This window comes from Boleophthalmus pectinirostris, unplaced genomic scaffold (assembly GCF_026225935.1).
Source record: "Boleophthalmus pectinirostris isolate CB_2022bp ecotype Guang Dong unplaced genomic scaffold, ASM2622593v1 HiC_scaffold_6, whole genome shotgun sequence".
Taxonomy (NCBI): Eukaryota; Metazoa; Chordata; class Actinopteri; order Gobiiformes; family Gobiidae; genus Boleophthalmus; species Boleophthalmus pectinirostris.
The window spans coordinates 10885114-10912754 of NW_026571447.1; the positions used below are offsets into that span (position 1 = coordinate 10885114).

The following is a 27641-nucleotide window of genomic DNA, read 5'->3' on the forward strand; positions in this document are numbered from 1 at the left end:
GGAACCAAACCAGAAAGACCAGGATTGAGACCGGGACCAGACCAGGACTGAAAACGGTTTAGTCCTAATTTAGTCCTGGTTTAAGTCACGGAAATGGGAAATGGCGTTTCCGTGACTTTAAAATGCAATGCTGGACTATTGCGCCGCATACGGACTGAACCAGGACTGAATCGGGACTAAACCAGGACTAAACCGTTTTCAGTCCTGGTCTGGTCCCGGTCTCAATCCTGGTCTTTCTGGTTTGGTTCCGGACCTGATTGAGTCCTGATTGAGTCCTTGACTTTGATTTTATTACGACTTCATTCTCGTAATATTATAAACTTTATTCTCATAATTATAACTTTTTTTACGTCGCTTTAATTCGACTTTTTATTCTTTATTCTCATAATATTACGACTTTAATGTCGAAATGTTATGACTTTATTCTCATAGAGCCAGCATCTTTTTTTTTTTTTTTCTGACCCTTATACTCCGTCGTAGCAAATAAAATACATACAGAGTTAAAAAAAAAAAAACAAGGGCTCTTCTCACATTCGACACATATAGTATATTATACATACTAAAATGTAAACTAAATGGGGCATTTACAGACAAGACATTCACAATAGAACCGATCTATGATGCATTTTTATGGATACATTTTCAACAGAATATTTTGAGGAAACCACACAAAGAATCAAAGTATATATTATGATTTACTCAAATTATAGAATTCATTTTCAAAAGCCAAAAACTCATAACACGTGTCTTTGCTGGAGACATTTGTCACAGTGAGGACATGGACACTCCTGCTCACCCACTGCACCAGACTATGGAGCAACAGATAATACTCCCTACAACTGTACAACAACTCACCCTTATGGAACAGATAATACTCCCTACAACTGTACAACAACTCACGTTTTTGGAACAGATAGCCTTATGTCCTGTCAATCATCCTGTCATCTTTGCACTGTTTTCCTTGTGACCTCTTGTATATAGTTGAGATATATTTGTACTACTGCATTTCTATGTTTTATTTTTGCCTGTGTATACACATTTATGTAATTATGCCTTATTTGACAGCAGTCTCTTGCTATTTTTGCTAGTTATTTACAATGTGTTATTACCATTTATATTTTAGTTCTTTGTTATAATAATATATTGTGATGCGTGAGCTGCTGTGTCCAGATAATTTCCCTTGTGGATTAAAAGGTCGAGCTTAAATTCCAGTGTTGATCCACCCAAACAACATGTGAAGATTTTGATGTTAATACTTATTTTTCAAAACACAATATTGTTGAAATCCCTTTAGGTTAAAAACATGGTTGCATTAAATAGTTTGTTAATAATAAACTGCAGTTGCTGAGGCTAAATCTTCCACATAAACGTAAAAAAGTTTCTCAGTTCCAGTAAAGATAATGTGAGAAATACACCCAAACAACTTGTCACATTTGACTTTAACAGTTTCTACTACTTGTGTGACTTCATTGAGTCGCCTTTGTATGCAGGACTTCCTCAATTTAAAAAACTTTACAGAAGAATCGTCTGGAGGTACGGCAGACAGAGTGAGTACTCCTGAAACAAACTATGAAATAAACTATGTAAATCAAGAATATTTCTGCTAAATATAAATGAATAGTTGTTAACTTTACATGTCAGATCATTAATACTGTGTACAAGTTGCATTGTAGAGGTCTGTGTTCTGAAATGTCTTATATAAATGTAATATCACATAGGAGGAGTTTAAAACATCTGTACTTACAATGCTGGTGAAAAGAACTTAGAAATAAAGTGTACTTTTTCAATTATGAGATTGTCTTATTTGTAGCAGTATAGTAAACAGTGCAGTTTTCACAGCTTTTTGTTGCAAAAGTTATTTAACTGTTAAGTAAATGCATAATTTTTAAAAACACAATTATTTTAATGTAACTGCGTGTGCAACTTTTAAAAAAATACATTGATTGTTGATTGTATTTTGTTTCTATGAAATTAGATGTCTGCCGTTATGAACGTTCTCCTTGTGGGCTTCCTGCTTCACAGTGAGTGGTTGATTATGAAGCAATGTAAAATTTACCTTTTAAAATAGTTTGATAGAATGATTTAATGTCAATTCTACATGTTACTGTGTGTTTAGGTGTCCACTGTAATGGCTTTAGTGTCTCTCTGCCACAACAACTGGAGGCTGTGCGTGGATCCTGTTTGACAATACCCTGCTCCTTTACAATCAGGGATGAGTATATTACAAACCTGAACAGTGGATGTAGATCAGAATGGAGAGATGTCAGCAATGAACAGACAAAAATACAATTCACAAGACCAACAACAGGAGACTTAACCCAGAAGAACTGCACCACAACAGTGTATAACATCACTGAGGACCAGGGGAAAGAAGCTAACTTTAGACTGGACTGTGCCAATCCTCTAATATGGACATTTAAAGATAAAACAATGAATATTAAAGTGAATGGTCTCTGCAGCATTCATTATTTTACAATATTAGGTATGTAATTATTTGACCTTACTAAGTTTTTTCTTCCAGAAGCCCCGCCCACCCCTACACTGACTCCGTCCTCTGTGAGTGTGAGTGAGGGGCAGTCAGTGAGTGTGCAGTGCTCTGTTCCTGTCCCGTGTCTGTCTCTCCCTCCCACTCTGACATGGAGCCCTGTCCTGGGGGACATTCAGGAGACTCTGCAGGAGCAACTGGACAAGACATATGTCAAAGTGTCCACTCTCACCTTCACTCCTTCTGACTATAAGACAAGCCTGTCATGCTCTGCAGTCTACAGCAGGGGAGATGGGACTGTTTCAAGTTCTAGTGCAACAGCTCAGATCACATGTGAGTTTATTTTTCTTCATCTGCTTGAATGTTCAGCTGTTTTAAATGTCAGTCTTGTGTACTTTATCTATAAATAGTGTTAACTGTGACACAGCATTAACACATTTATGTCTCCATTTTGACAACTTTCGTGTGATTTTTAGGTGACCTCTGTCCTAAGTTCAAGGTTTTTCTGCCACAAAACATAAAGGCTCTGCGAGGATCCTGTGTGACAATTCCCTGTTCATTTCAAATCCAGAACAAACATGAAACCAATTTGAACAGTGGATGTAGAGCTTTATGGCAAGATACCAATCACAATGCACTTCCAAATACAAGACAGGAAACTGGAGATTTAACTCAGAAAAACTGCACCACAACATTTAATAACATTGGTCCACAACACAATAAAACACATTTCTTCAAAGTGGAATGTGAAAATCCACTGAGATATACATTTAAACAGGCAGGAGTGACGATACAAGTCATAGGTATGTATTTCATCACATTTAAAATTATATCCAAAATCTTTGTATGTGTAAAAGGTTTGTTGATTTCAGAAGCTCCGCCCACCCCTACACTGACTCCGCCCTCTGTGAGTGTGAGTGAGGGGCAGTCAGTGAGTGTGCAGTGCTCTGCTCCTGTCCTGTGTCTGTCTCTCCCTCCCACTCTGACATGGAGCCCTGTCCTGGGGGACATTCAGGAGACTCTGCAGGAGCAAACAGACAAGACCTATGTCAAAGTGTCCACTCTCACCTTCACTGCTTCTCACCTCCACCATAAGAAAAACATAACATGCTCTGCAGACTACAGCAAAGAAGACAGCTCTCTGTCACAGACGACAGTGCAGATGATTCCTTTTGTCACATGTGAGTCACTAAAACATCATAAAACTTTTGCACATCAATGAAAAATAATCTCTAGCATTGAACAATTTCCTTAATGTGCAAGGACAGCAGTTAAATAATTACATAAATAAATAATTCTAAAAATAAGTAAATTCCAGATTGTGTACTTGAAAATGCATAGGCATATAGACAAATGTTTTAGTGCTCGTTGAAGTGTAAACATTGAATCAAAGAATGAAGTTTTTTACAGCTTGGATTAAATTAAATTGTCTAAGATGCCATAGATTTATTTCACTGCTCTGCGAATTTTAAAGATATTAAACATCTCTACCTTATAGATGTTTTAAAAAGCAAATTGTCCCTTTTTTTATTATTTAATTGACCATGCCACAAAATATCTTTTGAAAGCCATTTTAAATCATGGTGACCATTAAATCAGTGTCTCAAAGTCCAAATGGGACCTCAAGATTTAGAAAGACACTGGAAGATTGCAATTTCAGATAATAATAAAATAATAATAATAATATCGCAGTATTATTGATTTAAAGAAAACATATTATGTATAGTTATAATCTAGAACACCCATAGATCACTGTTATAATTTGGATATAGTTTGGAAATTTTAAACGAAATATTCATCTAAAACAAATAAATAAATGTGAGCCGACATTGCTGTAAATGTCATCGCCACAAAGAGTCGTCACCTCCCGATGGGTAGCTGCAGATTATATTAGCGGGCAGCAATTTTTTTTCATTTGTACCAAAATGACCATGCGACACTGGTGAATGTTATTTGTTCACCTATTAAGAACATAAAATTGGAAAAATACAGAGAAATGGAAATATACCAGCAACGGCAAAAACGGGGGCTGATTGGCAACATGAGCAATATTGAAAATAACCAATAAAATATTGCTCAAACATCCACACATGACTCCAAATACAACTTTGAGAGGGTAAATGTGAAAGGGAAATTATAACTTGGTTAAAAGCTCTGAAAAGTCAATTTTGCATCATCGGTCTGTTTTAAATGACATACTCACTGCTTTGATATGTCTTTGTAGATAAACCAAGAAACACCAGAGTGACAGTGAGTCCCTCTGGTCCAGTGACAGAACAGAGTAATTTGTCAGTGAGCTGCAGCAGTGATGCCAACCCAGCTGTACAGCACTACCACTGGTATAAAACTGATGGAGGAACTCACACTCTGATCGGAAACTCATCTGTTTTAAACATGAAAGCCTTCCAGAGATACTACTGCTATTTTCTGTCAGGCTCAGAATGAACTTGGGATTGAGAATTCCATCATCTTTAAGATGGATATACAGTGTAAGCACTTTTCCCTCATTTAGTTGTTGTTTCATACTTACAGTTTTAAAAGTCTTGTTCTTCAGAATGTGTTTACTTAATTTGTTTTCACAGATCCACCTGAAAATACTAAAATGACAGTCACCCCTTCTGGTCCTGTGACAGAACACAGTAATATTGTGTTAAACTGCAGCAGTGACGCCAACCCAAGTGTCTTCCTCTGGTATAAAACTGATGGAGAAACTCACACTCTGATCGGAAACTCATCTATTTTAAACATGAAAGCCTCCAGAGAAACTACTGCTATTTTCTGTCAGGCTAAAAATGAACTTGGGACTGAGAACTCTACTGTCACTGAGCTGGATGTACAGTGTATGTGTTTTTGTACAGTGTGTGTGTTTTCCCTCATTTAATATAGGTTACATTTATTTATTTTTTTGTCCATGACATGATTGTTTATTCTGTCATCTACAGTCCCTCCACAGATCTTGAGCTCTTCAAACTGCACTATAGACTCAGACCAAATGAAGTGTGTGTGTGAGACTGAGGGGAACCCCATTCCCCTGATACAGTGGAGTTTTCCAGGATTCTCTCCAAACATCTCCATCATCAGTGAGCCTCTGAGTGACAAAGCTCTAAGAAGTGTCCTCACTGTTATTAAACCTCAGTGGAGAGATCCAGTCACTTTGGTCTGTCACAGCAGAAACTCTGTGGGATCTGACACACAGACTTTCAAAGCTCATGGACTCCACTGTAAGTTATTTTTTATATTGATGAATTTTAGGCCTAAAAATGAAATTACTCAAACAATATTATTTGAGAAAAAAAAGTACACCCAATGATGTCATTTGATGTCAAGTCATTTCTGCCTGTTGTCAGCCGTCCTTAAAATAGCACCATATAACATGAATGAAGAGACAGTTTCAACGATGGTCATCTGGACAATATTTTAGAACTGGTCTAAAACATTTGGCCTTTATCCTACACCGGGGACTTTCAAATTGGGTGAATGGGAGCTTCCCCTTAGAGTAGGTAAATACAGCCGAGCCATCTTCCCGGAGCATGCGGAGCAGGGTGTGCGCAAAGTGCGGTCAGGCAACAACTGCGCTTTGCTCCGTGAGGCGCGGAGCTCTGCACTGGTCCATTTGCCCGAGGTCCCCTGACAGTCTATGTGGGTGCACCTCCAAGCCCCTCTCGACAGTCAGTTCTGGTTTAGTCCTGGTTTAGTCCTGTTTTAGTCCTAGTTCAGTCCTGGTTCAGTCCCGGGATCAGTCCTGGTTTAGTCCGCCTGTGTCGCGTCTCCCCAGTGGCTCTTTGGCATCTTCCTGGGGAGCTGCACCTCACCTATTAAACTGCTGTCCTACATAATAAAGTAGGATAGAGTCCCAGTGATTCAGACCAGTTATATTAATTGAAAATGTCTTCTGAACAGAAACATTTTCATTGCAAAAGCATTGTCCAGATGATCATTGTGGAAAATGTCTCTACACTGAATGTTACACAAAATTCACCCTCTCATATATCAGGAGACTGAACTCCAATAAATATTAGATACGATGTGTTCATTTGTTGCTTATAAAATATTTTAGTCAGTCAGTCATGACTGACAATGATTTTTGATATCTTCAAAACAGCTATTTTAAATTGCACACCTTCATTTGTCCACCATCAATAGGTCTATATGCATTTTAATTTTAATTTGTTCAATAATTAAGTGTAATAGAAACACCACTGGGCATTAACATGACAATCTGTTGTATTTATCATTTATAGATCAGCCCTTTAACACCAGAGTGACAGTGAGTCCCTCTGGTCCAGTGACAGAACACAATAATATGTCAGTGAGCTGCAGCAGTGATGCCAACCCAGCTGTACAGCACTACCACTGGTATAAAACTGATGGAGGAACTCACACTCTGATCGGAAACTCATCTGTTTTAAACATGAAAGCTTCAAGAGATACTACTGCTATTTTCTGTCAGGCTGAAAATTATCTTGGGACTGATAACTCCACCATCTTTAAGCTGGATGTACAGTGTAAGTACATTTCTTGTTTGTTTTTTTCAACTGTCTATATGGGAATAAGCCAATGCACAATGAGGCACTTTGACTTTGAGGAGAGGCCCTAGAGCCACAGGGGAACCATCTCTCCTGCTTCTCTCTGTTCAAAGAAAAGCTTTGCTAAACTCATTATTAATCATTGTCTGTCTTTTCCTCTCACAGATTGCACTATGTGTCTTTGTATATACAGATAAAACACCTATTTAAATTGCCTCATTAGGTTAAAACTGTTTTGTGTGGTGTTCCATATATGTTCCATATGTGTCAATGCAGTGTAGCACATTGGACTTCTTTGACAGTCTCAAAAAAGAGATTTCATTACTTACAAAATAAGTAAGTGAAATAGAGCAAAAATTATAAAAATATTAAAAAATAATTATATACAGTGTAATAGCTGAAAACACTGAGTGATTGTGCATAGTGACAATTTCAAAGTAGAAGAATCAAGACCTGAATCAGCGACCTCAGCCCAGATTTCAAAGTTACTACCGCTTAAAGAAGATCCTGGATTGGAGCTTTTGCTTCAAATTGATCTCTCTGCTCACCAATAAGAAACTCATTTCAGTTGTGAAGAACATGGCATGCTCATAATAAAACCTGAAGCTGTTAAAGGCATATTCTAAACAGAACCTCTTGTCTTCAGTGTGCAATAGCAAAAGTTAAAAGAGTTAAGTGAAATGTTTATAGAGTTAAATAGGGCAGCACAAGCTTTAAAGACATTTTGAGAAATTTAAAGATTAAATAGGATTTAGAAATTTTGGCAACATATACTGGTTATATGTTTTTACAGCAGAATAAGATATCTTATAGAGGGAATCATTTGCATCATTTGCATCTTCATTTACTTTCACCAACAAACTCTTCAGAACTCCAAGAAATGAGACATGTGAGACGGAAACAAATCAAGTGACTTGACTTTTGTGCCAGACTACAAATGGCCACATAGAGGTCTGTTTTGCCAATGCTCTCCGGGGTCCCCGGGGAAACAAATTCTGCGGTGAGACAATGCGGATCACTAGCAACTGCCTGAGTAGCTGCATTAAGATAATGGAAACCTGATGGCCTTTTATCTGCTAAGAGAACTCACAGCTGTTATTACTGCTGTGTATGTCCATACTCAGACTTATACTACTATAGCTATGAAGAAGCTACACAATGCCATCAGTATGCAGTAAAATATGGACCCAGAGAACTTACTCATTGTCACAGTAGACTTTAAAACCCTAAACCTCAAGACTGCCAGAAGGTGGACATTAAAGTACGAAAGAACAAAATATTACAGCAGGTTTATTGGTGTCTTTGGAGCTTCTGAAACTCCTCTTTTTATTTCTTTTATTTCTTAGTAGGACAAAATCACACATCTGTGCAGATCTAAACTAAGAAGACTATCTCTGTCTGAGGGACTGTTTTAGGACACCAAATGAAACACCTTTGAACACCCACACTTGAACACCACAGCAATACCGTGCTGTCTAAACTGCACAGACACTGTATCTGTTAATAAAGCAGATCAAAGTATTTTCCAACCAGGAGCCCTGCATTATTCACCAGCAGAATGCATGAGCTGTTCAGAGCCCAGGATGCTAACTTGGCCAGTGAAATTAATTATTGTGATATTTGTGAGTTCACAAACTCAAATTAACTCATGCACAGGAAAGATGTCCGTACTTTTCTCTCAACTGAATTTAACACGTTGAATTTTCAGCTTGTTCCACTGTTGTAACACATCACCCAATCAACTCAAATCTTCATCATGATGTTCCATTGTTCCTGCATGCTTTCAGTGAGGGCCATTCCAGACTGATGCGTAGAACTCAATTCAGAGTGCTAAACATATCAATTTGGCATTAGACTTAGTGCTGGAAAATGAGAAGTTTTCGAGGACGAAGGCCAATGTGCACAGGAGAATTACATTTGTTGAAAAGACCATCTGCACTGAGGATAACTTTATTAATAACAACCTGTGTGCAATGTGGAGAGGTATCAGGATCATGACAGGCTATAAATATACAGGACCAATAAATCCACAGACAATACCATCTGCACTGTGCTGCACACTACCTTCATGCACCTGGAAACTCCCAGCAGACACATCAGGATGTTGCTTGTGGACTAGAATTCTCCACTGTGTTCAGCTTTTCCAGTGCCAATGACAGCATATTTGATCTTGTCATTTTCTTTTTCATTTCTTAAAGCTTACGTCTACTCTTCTGAATAAATGTATTTGCCGTTATGCACATCTGTGGCTCTGAACTCACCTCTGCTCCATTGTGAAAAGCTTAAGCATTTAACATCATGGAAAGAGCCAAATGATGCCCCAATGATATCTAGTGCAACTATGATACTTCAGCCTCAGTTCATTGTGTTCATTTTTCACAGATCCACCCAAAAACACCACAGTCACAGTGCAGCCTAGTGGTCCAGTGGAAGAATATAACACTGTGACTTTAACCTGCCACAGTGAAGCCAACCCGTCTGTAAAACATTACCACTGGTATAAAGATGATAATGGAACTCACACTCTGATCGGAAACTCATCTGTTTTAAAAATGAAAGCCTCCAGAGATACTGCTATTTTGTGTCAATCTCAGAATGACATTGGGACTGATACCTCTACTGTGACTCAACTGGATGTACAGTGTATGTATTCAGTTTTCCATGCGTTTTCCTGTCTATATATAATAAAAGGAAAAAATAAGAATTTAGCTTGATGACACAGTTTTACAAAAGATATCCTGTTATTTAAGAGATTATAAATTTAATTAAAAAAGAAAAAGCTAATCAGATATGTTTTGGATGGTGAGTCAGACCGTGGTCCTTTCTCCACAGAATGACAGTCCCTTCTGCAGACTAACTCAATGCTCTCTTAGGTTTTTGAAATTATTCATGACTTTCATACATGACTGTATCTGGACTCCATCATTCAAGACAAAAATGACTCTGACCTCTGATTAAGTGTTCAGTGCTCTATGTGCCACTGTAGATTTTTCTCAACAGAGCCATCACTCTGGACACAAGACAGATATTTTGGTGGCATTTTCATTGTATTTCACATCTTCAGTGAGATCAGAGTTATACATCAAGTTTTCAGTTCATTGTGTTCATCTTTCACAGATCCACCCCAAAACACCACAGTCACAGTGCAGCCTAGTGGTCCAGTGGAAGAATATAACAATGTGACTTTAACCTGTCACAGTGAAGCCAACCCGTCTGTAAAACATTACCACTGGTATAAAGATGATAATGGAACTCACACTCTGATTGGACACTCAGCGGTGTTGAACATTAAAGCCTCTAAAGATACAACTAGAGTTTTCTGTGAAACTCTGAATGATCTTGGAACTGATCGCTCTTCACTCACTCAACTGCCTGTGAAATGTATGTGTTTTCAATTGATATTTTTTAACTGGTTTGAGGACTAGTTTACCAGTCATTGTAAAAGTTGAGATCAATTTACCTTTCTTAAAGACAAACCTTCAAACACCAGAGTGAGAGTGAGTCCCTCTGGTCCAGTGACAGAACACAGTAATATTATATTGAACTGCAGCAGTGATGCCAACCCAGCTGTACAGCACTACCACTGGTATAAAACTGATGGAGGAACTCACACTCTGATCGGAAACTCATCTGTTTTAAACATGAAAGCCTCCAGAGATACTACTGCTATTTTCTGTCAGGCTCAGAATGAACTTGGGACTGAGAACTCTACTGTCACTCAACTGGATGTACAGTGTATGTATTCGGTTTTACATGTGTTTTTCTGTCTGTATTTAAGAATGAGAAGAAATAAGAAGGTAGTAAAAAAGATATATATTTCTATTTTCATTAAAAAAGGAAAAGCTAATCAAAAAACAAAAACAAAACAAGACAAAAAAAAAAAAAAAAAAACTCTCACCTCTGATTAAGTGTTCAGTGCTTTGCTGGATGCAGCATCACTCTAGAAACCAGAAACACATTTTCATCATATTGCACATCTTCAGTGAGATCATCGAGTTATACATCAACATCTCAGTTCATTGTGTTCATCTTTCACAGATCCACCCCAAAACACCACAGTCACAGTGCAGCCTAGTGGTCCAGTGGAAGAATATAACAATGTGACTTTAACCTGTCACAGTGAAGCCAACCCGTCTGTAAAACATTACCACTGGTATAAAGATGATAATGGAACTCACACTCTGATTGGACACTCAGCGGTGTTAAACATTAAAGCCTCTAAAGATACAACTAGAGTTTTCTGTGAAACTCTGAATGATCTTGGAACTGATCGCTCTTCACTCACTCAACTACCTGTGAAATGTATGTGTTTTCAATTGATATTTTTAAACTGGTTTGAGGACTAGTTTACCAGTCATTGTAAAAGCTGAGATCAATTTTCCTTTCTTAAAGTCAAACCTTCAAACACCAGAGTGAGAGTGAGTCCCTCTGGTCCAGTGACAGAACACAGTAATATTATATTAAACTGCAGCAGTGATGCCAACCCAGCTGTACAGCACTACCACTGGTATAAAACTGATGGAGGAACTCACACTCTGATCGGAAAGTCATCTGTTTTAAACATGAAAGCCTCCAGAGATACTACTGCTATTTTCTGTCAGGCTCAGAATGAACTTGGGACTGAGAACTCTACTGTCACTCAACTGGATGTACAGTGTATGTATTCGGTTTTACATGTGTTTTTCTGTCTGTATTTAAGAATGAGAAGAAATAAGAAAGTAGTAAAAAAGATATATTTCTATTTTCATTAAAAAAGGAAAAGCTAATCAAAAAACAAAAACAAAACAAGACAAAAAAAAAAAAAAAAAAACCTCTCACCTCTGATTAAGTGTTCAGTGCTTTGCTGGATGCAGCATCACTCTAGAAACCAGAAACACATTTTCATCATATTGCACATCTTCAGTGAGATCATCGAGTTATACATCAACATCTCAGTTCATTGTGTTCATCTTTCACAGATCCACCCCAAAACACCACAGTCACAGTGCAGCCTAGTGGTCCAGTAAAAGAATATAACAATGTGACTTTAACCTGTCACAGTGAAGCCAACCCGTCTGTAAAACATTACCACTGGTATAAAGATGATAAATGGAACTCACACTCTGATTGGACACTCAGCGGTGTTGAACATTAAAGTCTCTAAAGATACAACTAGAGTTTTCTGTGAAACTCTGAATGATCTTGGAACTGATCGCTCTTCACTCACTCAACTACCTGTGACATGTATGATTTATCAGTTCATATTTTTCAACTAGTTTGAGGCCAGATCTAAATCTGGTCAATGTCTAAACTGTTAATCTTCATCCCTAAAGACAAACCTTCAAACACCAGAGTGACAGTGAGCCCCTCTGGTCCAGTGACAGAACACAGTAATATTATATTAAGCTGCAGCAGTGATGCCAACCCAGCTGTACAGCACTACCACTGGTATAAAACTGATGGAGGAACTCACACTCTGATTGGAAACTCATCTGTTTTAAACATGAAAGCCTCCAGAGATACTACTGCTATTTTCTGTCAGGCTAAAAATGAACTTGGAACTAATAATTCCTTTGTCATGCTGTTAGATGTGCAGTGTAAGTGGCTGTAATATTGTACTTGTATCAGGTAGACTCTGCTATGAGTATTATAGTACTCATTTTATTCTGTCATCTACAGTCCCTCCACAGATCATGGGCCCTTCAAACTGCTCTGGAGACTCAGCCCAGATGAGCTGTGTGTGTGAGACTGAGGGGAACCCCATTCCCCTGATACGGTGGAGTTTGCCTGAAATATCCTCCAACCACTCCATCATCAGTGAGCCTCTGAGTGATAAAGCTCTAAGAAGTGTCCTCACTGTTATTAAACCTCAGTGGAGAGATCCAGTCACTTTGGTCTGTCACAGCAACAACTCTGTGGGATTTCAGAAACAGCAACTTTCTACACTAGTATTTCAACAACAAGGTATTTATTTTTGACTATTTTGACTACATTGTTCTATTTTATTCTAATTCTAGTTAGTTACCTATTTGACACTCAAATCTCAGTATGAGTAATTGTTGCATACCTTCAAATATTGTATAAACTGTCAAAATATCTGAGCATGATTTATCTGTTCCATAAACGTAATATTTGACTATTAATTATTTTTTAGGACAAGGCAGTGTGAGGTGTCAGCTGCAAGTGACATTCAGCACTGTCACTGGTGTTGGTATATCAGATGTTATGTTATTTCCTGTAGCGTCAACCGTGATGACTTCTCTCTACCGTGTTTTCTTCCGCAATTTAGCAATCTCTTCTGGGCCTTATTCAAACCCTCCTTATCAACAGATTTTGTGCAACACTCAGCCCACAAGCCTACGACACACAACAATTCTCCATAAAGCTAAAGGCATGATACAAAAGTGTACACAACAATAACTTCAACCTAATTCGATGCGCAGTAGTTTTTTTAGCAGGGTAGATTCTCATGGTGTTGTGGTAGCGCTTTGAACGGGGAGCAACTTAGAGTGGAGTTCATGTTTGTTTGTGCATTTCTGTTTGTTACATTTTTGTATTATTAGGAGCTGAAGTTGAAGTGACAAGTGTGCTCCTCATAACCATCATTGTTATTCTGCTGGTCCTGATGGGTGTTTTGCTGTTTGTGATCAGGTATGAGAGGCATTTATGTTTGTGCACACTTTTACCAGTGATTCAATCCAATCCAATCCCAAGCAATTCTATAGCAAGTATCACAAGTGAGTTATGTATTAAAATGCATTGAAACTCCTCAAAGAATTTTACTTTGGTGTCACAATCTTTACTTTAGTTTATATCTAAGACAAATTATACATGTGCAGATAAACTTAACTTTTGATGCTTCTGTTAGTATCATAGTGGAGCTGGTAGTTGAAATAATCGTTCAGTTTGTGGTACAAGCATCAAATTTGGAGTGGAGATAGATAATAACATGGTCTTTATGAAAAGCCCGTTAGCCACCAAAAATATCCAAGATATAAGATAATAAGATAATAACTACATATAACTATATATGTATAAATGTCGAAGCATAGTTTTGTTATTTAATTAAAAATTCCTATTTTGAGTGAAATTATTCATCAAATCATTTTTGATATATTATTTATCACCTTTCATTATATTTATAATATCTACAAATAAATGTCATTAAATAATAAAACACAGTAGAAAGAAATCTCATGGACAAATCTTATTGAAACCTACCTGAAGAAATATCAAATATATGTAGTACCAATGTGCTAAAATATGTTTTTGTTAGAATATATATGTGTTTATTCTAGAAATGGGTGGGGTTGTAGCACAACCAGGGCATACTGGTGACTCCGCTGCTGTGAAACTCAGCATGGGGTTCAGTGTGGGCTATGTAGTGTTACTCACATTCTAATATTTAATGTAGTTAATGTAGCATGATGTAGTGTCCCAAATGCTATCTAATTAGCCCTGTAAATACACCAGCTAGTAGTTTAAGTATTAGTTATACTATTATAGTAGTATTAGTAGTATTAAAGTTAGATAGCTGTACCTGAATTGACTGAATGATGGTAGTGGAATTGAAGAAACGCTAATAAAAAGTTAAATCACCAAAGCTGCAGATTATTGTTCAGTAACAGTAAACTTGAACGGGCAAACAAAAGAGCAGCTTGTGATACAGTGGACTCAGACAAAGGACATTCAAAAATTAGAAGAACTGTGCAGAAGCCCCAGCAATGTTTTTTTATGTGATAACATAGAATCAGCTTCTGAACTAAGACAAGCATCAACAATGTAGTTAAATGATAGGCTGAAAGAATGTGCCAAAAATCTTAATGATGGCAAACTTTTTTCGATAGTTCTTAAGCACAAACAGCACTATGAATTGTTCTATTTTAATGGCTCTATTTCTGAAATTAACCTGTCAGTATGTTGCATTTTATTTTAATGTTGCTCATGTTTTTATTTCTACTTCCCAAATGGTTATTGGGATACTTTTGGTTTCAAATTGCAAGAAAATTTAATGAATTTTGTGCAAAATTAAATATATTTTGGTGTAAAATTTGTTGAATACCTGACATTGCATTACTGTATATGTATATATTTGTAAATGTGTGATTTATTCCATTAATTTTGATTAAGAACATAATGACTTATTGTCTTTTAACTCATACATGTGAAATCAGTTGTTTGGTCAGCCATCTTGAAAAATGGCCATCATGTAGAATATTTCAGGTGGCTTTTGGGCTTTTCTAAAAGAGCATGATGTTACCTAAATATATGAGAAATTTGATGCTTGTACCACTAACTGAACAATTCTTGTTGTTTGGAGACCTAATCTGCTCCACCATCAGTAGATCATTATTGATTTGCCTATCAGTACCACCTCTCTGCAAACTAAACCTGGGCCAAACTGAAAAACAAATGTTATAAATCCCACAGTGAACAAATGAACTCCTGATACTTACAATAAACAACAGCTTGCAAGTGTGAAGATAAAGATAAAGAATAACATTTAAAGGTTCTATATTACACAAAATAGACTCTTGTGAGCTTTAAGCCATGTTGGAAGAATGTTGTTACCTGCTTCTCAACCCTTTATTATTAGTCTGTCTACGTCTCCAAAGCTCAAAATGCTCTGTAAGGTCCAAACATTTGTGAAGCCGTAGATGACGCTTTGCACACATTGTTCCACCTTTTAAAATGCCTCAAAAGTGAAAGAATCCATGGAGAGCGATCCAAGTGCAGTTTAAAACTCTTTACTGAGTATTCACAAAATTGGGACATACAAATATACAAAAAGGGGAACTTTTCAACATTCAGGTGACAGGAGGTCAAAAAACTGTTTGGCTCCACTCTACTCCCATGGTGTACCTGCACTCGCCTTAAATAAGGAGCCATAGACCACAAAATAATACAAAAAATAAACATTACTTAAGTTAACTTATGATTAACATTAGCAAAAATTAATTGAAAGAAAAAATGTAAATAGATCGATTTTTTATTTTTTATTTTTTAGCAAATAATTAACAAATAATCATGTTAATTATAAAGAATTACCCAAATGACTAAAAATCATGCATTTTAAGTAAATATGAAATCAAACAAAATAAGAATAATTATCTCAGTAATGAAAAAATCACAAAACTGGGTTCAGGCTCCCACATGCTCTATTCCACCTTGTGATGTCATGAAGCTATATTTTGTGATTTGTGTGATAAACAAAACACAACTCCAGGTACAGTATGTTTTCTGATGAGGAAACATAACATAGATCAGAAAATGCAGTAATATGGGCCTTTTAAAAGTGAAAACTAAAGTTTTAAGTCAGAACATATACTGGTTTCTTACTGTAGACATCAATAATTGTGACCCCTCAAAGGAGCAGTTACGAGAAGTTGGAATCATGTTGAAATAATAATTATCTATATTTTTTTTAGAACTCAAAACATTCATCTTAATAAGCGTCAGCTTGAGGATGTGACTTTGAACCCAATACCACAGTCAAATGAGGTACTTACAATGTCAATAATGATGAATGAACTTAATTTTTTTTTTTAAATCATTTGCACAATTCTAACTCTTTTACTTTAATTCTGTTACAGGTGGAGACACAGATGAACGTATATGCCAATACAAATGAGGTAGGAACTTTTTTTTTTTTTTGGTCTCATGGATGTGCTGCAGAATCACATTTTCTTCAAATTATTGCTATTTATACATTGCCCAGATAACTACCAACCACTCCTGGATGAATGGGGGATTCCACAAACATATATTTTTTTAATTTTTAATATCGCCAAAGTCATCATAATGCTTTCAGTGATTTTTAAAAATGCCATTAGTCATCTAATTTGGACCTACTAATATGCATGTACAACAATGCGTTTCTGTTAATATTATTACTATTTGGTTGTTATTTTGTTGTCATATTTTTCAGGGGCCGCCCGTGGATGAGTCAGACATATATGCCAATGCAAGTGAGGTGAGAGCAAAAGTGCAGGAGAAGAGCAGCGCACCAAACAGTAATGAAGGAAATGATCAAGCCTCTACCAGTGCCCAAGACAATGCCCTTTACTCCACTGTGAACTGGAAGGCCAAAAACAAGAAGAAGGTGAAAGAGGCTGAAGCTGACATACATCCACCATGTAGCTCCTACCTGGAGGAGCAGAGGAGCATTGTGGGAGACAGAGGTGGATTTAGTGTCTCTGAGAAGCTGGCAGAATGTGAATATGCCCAAGTTAAATTTAAACCCAAGAATCCAGTGCAATAGTCTTGCTCCATGAAACATATGCAATGATTTATTTTTACATCGTATATCACCATCGAAGGAAGAAGTTGTTGGGGATTGTGTAAAAGTGTATAATATGAAACAGTCATCATGTCATAAATGGCTTTATGTAATGCAATGTAATGTAATGTTATGAAATGTGTGTGAACATTTTGCCTTAATTGAATGACCTTTCTTCTCATTTTGTTATTTACTTTTTTTTTTTTTTCAAATACTGAACAAAATGACAAGTTTTTATAATGTCTTGTTCTAAAACTTGCTTTATTATAAAATGTGATCTGATCTTTGTATTTTCTTTTGTCTGTTTTTTCTGTGCTGCCCAAAATGTGTTATAGAGTGTTATTCAGTGTGAAATATATATAATAAACTTTTTGAAACTGATTCACATGCAATCTCTAATCATATTTTGTATCACAGAAAATGTAAGATTTCAAAATTAAATTTTGGTGGGAAGGCCTCAGTGAAAGCAATGACTCCATTTGCACTCAGAAATGTTTCTGTTAAAATAAACAGTTTATTCAGCAAAATAAAGTATATTCTTACTAATCCGTAATAAAAAATACTTGTTTTTAGTTTAAATTACTTAAAACATTGGGCATTCTTTTGTTGCTGGGAGAACAAATAAAAATACGCAACCCGGACCTGACAGGTTGTGCAACAGAACAGAAGGATGAGTCAAATGCAATGACAAATTTCTTTACAGGGACAATAAAGTTCCTTTAACGTTAAGATGTGTTAAATAAAGTTCTAACTGAAGAGTCCCTACAAACTTGAGAAATACACATGAAATCAGTGGCATCTGTAATCTCCACTTTCTAAAGATTTGTTACTTTATGTGTAACAGAACAGTTTAAATTCTATGAAAGTTAGAAAAATACATTACGTCACATATAAATAACCTTAAAGTTTCAATTCATGTGAAAAGCCCATGTGTCGATATTGTGTAATCAAGACTTCCTCAGTTTAAATATAATTACTTAAGCATTTATGTGTCCAGCTTTATTTTAAGGAACCTCTGGATTGACTGCAGGCAGTGTAAGTACTCCTAGCACATTCACTAAAGCAAAATAGCATAACTACAAATGGGACATCATTATTACTGTGTATGCTTTGTTGAGGTTTGTGCTCTGAATTGTCTAGTATAAATATATTATAGGAGTAGTTCTTAACAATGTAATTTTAATGGAGACAAGATCTTTCCTGCACAAGTTTTACACCAGTTGTTATTCAATTATACTTATGATTGTGTAGGTATATGTGCATCATTCATAATATACTTGTTATTTGTTTTTCAATGCAATTAGATGTCTGCCCTCATAAATGTTCTGCTCATGGGCTTCCTGCTGCATGGTGAGTGGTTGCTGACTGTGATTGTTAAGTGGCTTTCTCATATAATTCATTATCATTTCAATACCTTCATGTCTTGTTTGTATAGGTGCAATTTGTGATGACTTTAGTGTCTCTCTGCCAGAGCAAATGGAGGCTCTGCGTGGATCCTGTTTGACAATACCTTGCTCCTTCACAGTACGAGATGCTTATGAAATAAACTTAAACAGTGAATGTAGAGCAGTATGGAAAGATAAAACAAGTAAGGAGACAGTAGAATTTACACGAGCAACAACAGGAGACTTAACCCAGAAGAACTGCACCACAACAGTGCATGACATCACTGGGCAGCAAGAGCGAGAAGTTTACTTCCGAGTGGAATGTGAAAATGCTCTAAAGTGGCTATTCACAGATAAAAGCCTGCATATTAAAATGAATGGTCTCTGGTTTTCATTGTTCTGCAAGCTAATAATCTAAGTGTGTTACAAGTATATTGATGAAAGTTTTATTTCTTCCTTTTAGAAGCCCCGCCCACCCCTACACTGACTCCGTCCTCTGTGAGTGTGAGTGAGGGGCAGTCAGTGAGTGTGCAGTGCTCTGTTCCTGTCCCGTGTCTGTCTCTCCCTCCCACTCTGACATGGAGCCCTGTCCTGGGGGACATTCAGGAGACTCTGCAGGAGCAACCGGACAAGACCTATGTCAAAGTGTCCACTCTCAACTTCAATGCATCTGAGCCAAAGATAACGCTATCATGCTTTGCACACTACAACAGGGAAGATGGGACTACTGTGTCAAGTGGTGTTGCAACAGCTCAGATTATGTGTGGGTTATTTTTTTCCTTCTTTTTGCTTAATCAGCGTACATGCTTTGTTTTATATGCAGGTTGTGGGCATGCGTGGAGATAACTGTAACAGTGCCATCACGTTTTTATCTCCATTTTGACAACTTTCTTGTTCTTTTTAGGTGACCAGTGTCCTAAATTTGGTGTCTCTCTACCACAGAACATAAAGGCTCTGCAAGGAGCCTGTGTGACAATACCCTGTTCATTTCAAATCGAGAACAAATATAAACCCAGCTTGGATAGTGCATGTAACCCATTGTGGAAGGATATCAGTGGAAAGACACTTTTAAACACAGAGCAAACAGGAAATTTAACACATAAAAACTGCACCACAACCTTTCATGACATTGGTCCCCAACACAACCAGAAATATTTCTTCAGAGTGGAATGTAACAATCCACTGAAATACACATTTGTTGAGACAGGAGTGACCATACAAGCCATAGGTATGTCTTTGATCACATTTAAAATCATATCCAAAAATGCTTTTTGTAAAAGTTTGGTTGATTTCAATTGTTTCAGAAGCCCCACCCATACTTACACTGACTCCATCCTCTGTGAGTGTGAGTGAGGGGCAGTCAGTGAGTGTGCAGTGCTCTGCTCCTGTCCCGTGTCTGTCTCTCCCTCCCACTCTGACATGGAGCCCTGTCCTGGGGGACATTCAGGAGACTCTGCAGGAGCAACTGGACAAGACCTATGTCAAAGTGTCCACTCTCACCTTCACTGCTTCTCACCTCCATCATAAGAAAATCATAACATGCTCTGCAGACTACAGCAAAGAAGACAGATCTCTGTCCCATACGAGTGTGCAGATTACGTCTTTTGTCACATGTGAGTCACTATTTTGCTGAGTTCTGACCACCTTGTCAATGTTTTGCCATTTGTGGCAGATGCTTGAAACTCAATGACGTTCAGCTAATTTCTCCAAAAGTTTAGGATTTTCAACTCTGGCGCTCAAAACCTGCATGTTTTCATTCATGTATTCATGCCGGATGCATGTGAAACCTCTCATTGTCTTTGTAGATCAACCAAGAAACACCACCATACTTTCTTCTAATCCAGTGACAGAACACAGTAATATGTCACTGAGTTGCAGCAGTGATGCCAACCCAGCTGTACAGCACTACCACTGGTATAAAACTGATGGAGGAACTCACACTCTGATCGGAAACTCATCTGTTTTAAACATGAAAGCCTCCAGAGATACTACTGCTATTTTCTGTGAGGTTAAGAATGAACTTGGGACTGAGAACTCTACTGTCACTCATTTAGACATCCAGTGTATGTAGTTTCTGTTTGATCATGATATATTTAAATCAACATATTGTTCAGCATTTAAGATACGAGAACCTGTATGACTATACATGTATTATGTTTATTGCAGATCCACCTAGAAATACAACTATGACAGTCACCCCCTCTGGCCCTGTGACAGAACACAGTGATATGTCACTGAGCTGCAGCAGTGACGCCAACCCAAGTGTCTTCCACTGGTATAAAACTGATGGAGGAACTCACACTCTGATCGGAAACTCATCTGCTTTAAACATGAAAGCCTCTAGAGATACTACTGCTATTTTCTGTGAGGTCCAAAATCATCTGGGAATGGATAATTCTTTTGTAAAACAGCTGGATGTACAGTGTATGTCTTTTTCCCCTTCAAATGTCCTTAACATAGTTTGTTATATGGTGAAATGCATGACAATTTTTTCTGTCATCTACAGTCCCTCCACAGATCGTGGGCCCTTCAGAGTGCTCTGGAGACTCAGCCCAGATGAAGTGTGTGTGTGAGACTGAGGGGAACCCCATTCCCCTGATACAGTGGAGTTTTCCAGGAGTCTCCCCAAACATCTCCATCATCAGTGAGCCTCTGAGTGACAAAGCTCTAAGAAGTGTCCTCACTGTTATTAAACCCCAGTGGAGAGATTCAGTCACTTTGGTCTGTCACAGCAGCAACTCTCTGGGATCTGACACACAGAGTTTTAGAGCTCTTGCACTCCACTGGCAAGGTTAATGTGTTCTTGTTTTTAATATTTCAATTTGGTTGGGTTAACAGACTCTTGCTAACACAAACAATGGTGGCACGATGGCTGAGTGGCTAATGTTTAATGTTAAGGTTTAATTTCTGGGTTGCCTGGGCCATATGTGTGGAGTTTGCATGTTCTCCTTGAGTCTGGGTGAGTTTCCTCTGGGCACTCTGGTTTCCCCTATCAATCCAAAACATGCACTATAGGTACAGCCTTTTAGCCAAGGTAGTCCTTGGGTGCAGCACTGCAGCACTGGTCCTGATGAAGTGTCTCAGCGGCATTGAAGGATGGGTCAAATGCAGAGGACAAATTTCCCTAAGGGGCAATAACGTGTGCTTTACCTTACCTTGAGCAGAATTTTAAAGAATGCAGAGGCAAGAAAATGTTTACAGTGGTGGATCAAGTTGGTTGTAAAAAGAGTTACATCAAAAAACATTTTATTTCTTCTGCTGTGTTGGTCTTTTACAGATCGGCCCCAAAATATCAGAGTAACAGTGAGCCCCTGTGGTCCAGTGACAGAACAGAGTAATTTGTCACTGAGCTGCAGCAGTGATGCCAACCCAGCTGTACAGCACTACCACTGGTATAAAACTGATGGACGAACTCACACTCTGATCGGAAACTCATCTGTTTTAAACATGAAAGCCTCCAGAGATACTACTGCTATTTTCTGTCAGGCTCAGAATGAACTTGGGACTGGCAACTCTTCCACCACTGACCTGGATGTACACTGTATGTATTTTTCTTCATTATATGTATGTACTGCCTTATCTTGTTTGCATTATATAGTAGTGTTTGTCATGTTTCTTTTGGTTCATTTGTGACTCTTCAGGATCTATCACATGCAAACGCTTCAGCTGAAGGTGAACAAAATAAATTCAATCCCGAGAATTCATCTTGCTGGCAAGGCTAGTAGTCTAAAAGTTAGAGTTGGTGGATGTCACTTTTGCATTAATTCACTCACATCTCATAATTTAAACTACCACAGAGCAGCAGTTAAACAGTTCAGTTGGCCACTGGAGGATCTCCACACAAATCACAAGCAAATGTCCTCCTTGCTACTTCTCTTGAGCAAACAAGATATCTTGTTCAAACAAGATCATTTATTATTTTTTTGGAACGTCAGGGGCTGCATATCATAGAGATTGTGACAGCAATACAATTGTGACAGCAATACAAATACACTGCAATTAAGCCCAGACTTCAAACTTCCATTTACAGTCACTCAGTAATGACCATCACAACCACCTGAATGTTCCACCTCGAAGTCCAACCTTCCAAAGGATCCTCCTTTTTACAATAAACTTTACCTACCATTATTACTAGTACTACGCAAAAAATAGACCAATATCAGGCCTGTGTTAGCATTTTAGTTACAAATACTTGGCTGCAGCACTACTTTCATCTGGTTGTAGTAGTATGAATATGGACAGACATGTACTATTTACGTGTAAATTAATAAAAACATGCACACGACAACTACAACATATGCATTATAATAAACAACATCAAGGTCTTACTTAAACAACTGTATGACCCCAGTCACCACCAAAATTTCGTCAGTCCTGCCAGCACTGCCAAGATGTGGTATGCAGTATGTATGATGAGTAGTTAACATGGTAAACCTAATTATTTGCCACACACGAACAACAGTGTAGCTTTTCTTGGCGAATCCAAAATGATGTCTGTATTATTTATACAGAGGGATATCAGTTTGCTTCAAAGAGGTTTGTTTCGGTCTTCCAGTGTTTTTATGTTTTTAACAGACCAGTATGTTCTTTACACATACCTTGACATGTTTTGGATGTCTTCTGCATGTGATGTGATGTGTACTGCAACTGATTTACACAGATTTAGGTGCAATTCTCCTACCTGCATTGGTAGGGGAATAGCGTGATCTGCAATACAACTTCTTCGGGACACTAGCCCAGGTCCTTGAAAGTTGAGAGGACTCCTCATCCTGTGGGCAAGGGGTCCAGTTATCCACATATTATTATGTTATTCACACATTCTATTGTATTTAATTTACACAGATCCACCCCAAAACACCACAGTCACAGTGCAGCCTAGTGGTCCAGTGGAAGAATATATGGATGTGACTTTAACCTGCCACAGTGAAGCCAACCCGTCTGTAAAACATTACCACTGGTATAAAGATGATAATGGAACTCACACTCTGATTGGACACTCAGCGGTGTTAAACATTAAAGCCTCTAAAGATACAACTAGAGTTTTCTGTGAAACTCTGAATGATCTTGGAACTGATCGCTCAATTACCACTCAGCTACTGGTCACATGTATGTATTTTTTGCTCTCATTTGGGGCCAGATTTTGAAATCTAACTACTGTCAAAGTCAATTAATTTTCTTTCTTAAAGACAAACCAGGAAACACCAGAGTGACAGTGAGTCCCTCTGGTCCAGTGACAGAACACAGTAATATGTCAGTGAGCTGCAGCAGTGATGCCAACCCAGCTGTACAGCACTACCACTGGTATAAAACTGATGGACGAACTCACACTCTGATTGGAAACTCATCTGTTTTAAACATGAAAGCTGCAAGAGATACTACTGCTATTTTCTGTCAGGCTCAGAATGAACTTGGGACTGATCACTCCTCTGTCACTGACCTGGATGTACAGTGTATGTATACATTTTCATATTTATTTTTTTCTGCACCAACCTGTTTAAAGGGGTATTATAGTCTCACAACCCACAATAGATTATAGAAATAGGTTTATTAGAAAATATACCAAAGATCAATTTTCTATATATTCTATGGACAAACAGTTCACCACCAAATAATAAAAAAATAAAATTAAAATCTGTACTATTATTTTTATTTGCTGTGGCACATATATGAACATTACATGGTTTTGTGCGAGTGTCTCAATCTCATTTGCCAAAATCCCTTATTCAAAAAGTCAATATGGTGGCCACCTATACCATTCATTTCTGCTCTTAATTTTGTTTAAATTAAGAAAGTCTGAGTTTAATTGTGTTCTAAAAGAGAGTTTTAATGCTGTACCTCTCCACTTGCCTCCTGGACACCTCCCTGGGGAGGTGTTCTGGGCATGTCCCACCGGGAGGAGCCCCCGGGGAAGACCCAGGTCACTGGAGAAACTATCTCTCTCAGCTGGCCTGGGAACACCTTGGGGTCCCACTCAGAGTAGCTGGAGCTTCCAGGAGTCTGGGATGAGGAAAGTGGGAGTCACATCTTAGACTTCTGCCCCCACGACCCAGCCCTGAACAAGCAGAAGAAAATGGATGGATAGAAGAATTATGTTATTATTTTTATATTCCTTGTGTTTAAAATACATCCACATGGGGCAACAGTAGCTCAGCTGGTAGAATGTTTGTCCACTGATCCCAAGGTTGGCACTTTGAATCCTAACATAATAACATAATAAACATCATTGGTTGAGCAGTCAGATCCACTAACTCACAGGCTGGTGGTGTGATTCCAGCTCCCACAGATGAATGCTGTCATTGTGTCCTTGGGCAAGATACTTAACCCGCCTCACACCCAGTGTCTGTGTACACTGGTGTGTGTGAATGGGTGAGTGTTTTCTTGATGTAAAACACTTTAAGCGCTTGACTGTGGAAAAGCGTGATAAAAAAAATATGACCATGTGTACTACTCTTCTATTTCAGTTAGAAGGGAATATTAGAAAATGTATAATTTTCTAAAATTCATATCATTTCCTAATGTCTTCCCAAATTGTTAACTCTTTAGGTAGTTACACTTCTGCATGATCATGGTGTGATATTTCAGCTTCTCTGTTCATAGGTCACGTCTCTATTCTCTTTCCTCACTTTCTTCACCTTGATTCGTCTCCTCAATCCTAAATTTTTCAGCTGTCAGTCAAATGTGACATATTAAGTGGTGTCCCCCCCCAAAAAAAACAACACAAAATGAAGGAATAAACATGAGCAAGGCTCAAGGAGAAGGAAGCAAGGAAAGAGGAATGAGACACTGACATTGTGTTCATCTTTCATAGATCCACCCCAAAACATCACAGTCACAGTGCAGCCTAGTGCAGTGGAAGAATATAACAATGTGACTTTAACCTGCCACAGTGAAGCCAACCCGTCTGTAAAACATTACCACTGGTATAAAGATGATAATGGAACTCACACTCTGATTGGACACTCAGCGGTGTTAAACATTAAAGCTTCTAAGGATATCACTACAATTTATTGTGAAACTCTGAATGATCTTGGAACTAATCGCTCTTCTCTCACTCAACTGCCTGTGAAATGTATGTTTTTTCAATGTATATTTTTAAAATAGTTTGGGGCCAGATCTAAATATTGTCAATGTCTAAACTGTTAATTTTTGTCCCTAAAGACAAACCTTCAAACACCAGAGTGACAGTGAGCCCCTCTGGTCCAGTGACAGAACACAGTAATATGTCAGTGAGCTGCAGCAGTGATGCCAACCCAGCTGTACAGCACTACCACTGGTATAAAACTGATGGAGGAACTCACACTCTAATTGGAAACTCATCTGTTTTAAACATGAAAGCCTCCAGAGATACTACTGCTATTTTCTGTCAGGCTCAGAATGAACTTGGAACTGATCATTCCACCATTTATGAGCTGGATGTACAGTGTACGTAAATTTGCAAATTCTTCTGCTGCATTATCCTGTCTATACTGATCTTTTAGCCAAAGGATGCAATCTGATGATTTTAGTTATGTATTTATTTTTTTTGACCAAAAAAAAAAAAAAATCTAAAATCTAAAATATAGAAAACTGTTAAAAGTCTTAAAGTCTAAAATGGTCTTAGATTCAGAAAACAAATGTTCCTGCCTGGTGAGCCAGCCCATCCTCTCTTCTCCAAAAGAAGGGCTGTCTGGTTTCTTCAGATCGCTGCTCCCTTCGAGAATAACCAATAATTATCATGTGTCATGCATATCTTTTCTCAAAAATCTTTATATTATTTAGAGCAAACTATTCTCACCCCTGATTAACAGTGCTCAATGCTTTTGTTCATCACCTGTTTATTTTGTGGTAAATTTATTGGCCATTTTAAAGTTCTAAACTTTAGAAAATGTTCAAGCATTTAACATGTTATATTGAAATTGTTTAAGACCAACCAAGCGGGATTGGAGTGTTACAAAATAACCTCTCTGTTTATTGTATTTTGTCACAGATCCACCCCAAAACATGGCAGTCACAGTGCACCCTAGTGGTCCAGTGGAAGAACATAAGAACTGTGACTTTAACCTGCCACAGTGAAGCCAACCCATCTGTAAAACATTACCATTGGTATAAAGATGATAATGGAACTCACACTCTGATTGGACACTCAGCGGTGTTAAACATTAAAGCTTCTAAGGATATCACTAAAATTTTTTGTGAAACTCTGAATGATCTTGGAAGTGATTGCTCTCCTCTCACTCAACTGCCTGTTAAGTGTATGTTTTCTCAATTTATATTTTAAGATCATGTGAGGTCAAAACTACATCCAGTCATTGTAAAAGTTAAAACGTTTTTTCCCCTAAAGACAAACCTTCAAACACCAGAGTGACAGTGAGTCCATCTGGTCCAGTGACAGAACACAGTAAAATATCAGTGAGCTGCAGCAGTGATGCCAACCCAGCTGTACAGCACTACCACTGGTATAAAACTGATGGAGGAACTCACACTCTGATTGGAAACTCATCTGTTTTAAACATGAAAGCCTCCAGAGATACTACTGCTATTTTCTGTCAGGCTCAGAATGAACTTGGGACTGAGAACTCTGCTGTCACTCAACTGGATGTACAGTGTATGTATTTTTTTTTATTATTATTTTACTTGAGCTTCATCTTTTTATCATTTGAGGATTAACATGAACAGCAGAATTTAGAGGTAGCTACTACACAAAAATGTCCAGTTTTTTCTTGATGGGTATAGGTTAAGGGTTGCTCAGGTCTTCCATGTGGGTGCTCACACAACAGAGTATTTATAGCATTTTAACATTGGAGTGCGCAACCTCTATCCCCCTACCAACAGCTACTATGTTTAGAAGTAGTTTAGTTTCGTCTATCACCGTTTTACATCAGTGAAGTGGCAGTGAAGAAAGTTTTAAAATAAAGGAAGTAGCAGGGAGTTTTAAAACGGAAGCCCTCTATGTCATCACTACACACAATTCTCTAGAAAATGCTGAGACAGTTTACATGCAAGGAACT

The 27641-nt window shown here is 37.8% G+C and overlaps 2 protein-coding genes across 7 annotated transcripts in view; both read left to right on the top strand.

Moving 5' to 3' along the window:
• Nucleotides 1-1429: 1429 nt before the first annotated feature.
• LOC110162447 (B-cell receptor CD22-like) lies at nucleotides 1430-26852 on the top strand. Of its 4 annotated transcripts, none has more exons than XM_055163850.1 (17): nucleotides 1430-1547; nucleotides 1976-2021; nucleotides 2117-2449; nucleotides 2525-2818; nucleotides 2962-3288; nucleotides 19118-19417; nucleotides 19559-19882; nucleotides 19959-20267; nucleotides 20460-20717; nucleotides 20821-21078; nucleotides 21161-21445; nucleotides 21932-22195; nucleotides 23497-23760; nucleotides 23841-24104; nucleotides 25463-25723; nucleotides 25813-26076; nucleotides 26621-26852. In XM_055163850.1, exons 1-17 carry the CDS (start codon nucleotides 1485-1487, stop codon nucleotides 26704-26706), a joined length of 4200 nt encoding a protein of 1399 aa, XP_055019825.1. In that variant the 5' UTR covers nucleotides 1430-1484; the 3' UTR covers nucleotides 26707-26852. The 4 variants fall into 4 exon arrangements, with proteins under 4 accessions (XP_055019825.1, XP_055019823.1, XP_055019824.1 ...); XM_055163848.1 differs by having other exon boundaries at nucleotides 1432-1547; nucleotides 2522-2818; XM_055163849.1 differs by having other exon boundaries at nucleotides 1432-1547; nucleotides 2522-2818; nucleotides 19121-19417.
• Nucleotides 4821-27641, top strand: part of LOC110162443 (B-cell receptor CD22-like) — a 29905-nt gene continuing 7084 nt past the window's right edge. The window contains exons 1-14 of one of the 3 annotated variants that reach the window (XM_055163855.1): nucleotides 4821-4974; nucleotides 5068-5325; nucleotides 5428-5706; nucleotides 6727-6990; nucleotides 9394-9654; nucleotides 10129-10392; nucleotides 10483-10746; nucleotides 11050-11313; nucleotides 11404-11667; nucleotides 12670-12954; nucleotides 13554-13641; nucleotides 16419-16491; nucleotides 16584-16622; nucleotides 16919-17402. In XM_055163855.1, the coding sequence (XP_055019830.1) occupies nucleotides 4962-4974; nucleotides 5068-5325; nucleotides 5428-5706; nucleotides 6727-6990; nucleotides 9394-9654; nucleotides 10129-10392; nucleotides 10483-10746; nucleotides 11050-11313; nucleotides 11404-11667; nucleotides 12670-12954; nucleotides 13554-13641; nucleotides 16419-16491; nucleotides 16584-16622; nucleotides 16919-17251 (2949 nt within the window). In that variant the 5' untranslated portion in view covers nucleotides 4821-4961 and the 3' untranslated portion in view covers nucleotides 17252-17402. Of the gene's footprint in view, nucleotides 4975-5067; nucleotides 5326-5427; nucleotides 5707-6726; nucleotides 6991-9393; nucleotides 9655-10128; nucleotides 10393-10482; nucleotides 10747-11049; nucleotides 11314-11403; nucleotides 11668-12669; nucleotides 12955-13553; nucleotides 13642-16418; nucleotides 16492-16583; nucleotides 16623-16918; nucleotides 17403-27641 lie in introns of those variants that run through there. The other 2 variants (XM_055163853.1, XM_055163854.1) reach the window with 2 other exon arrangements.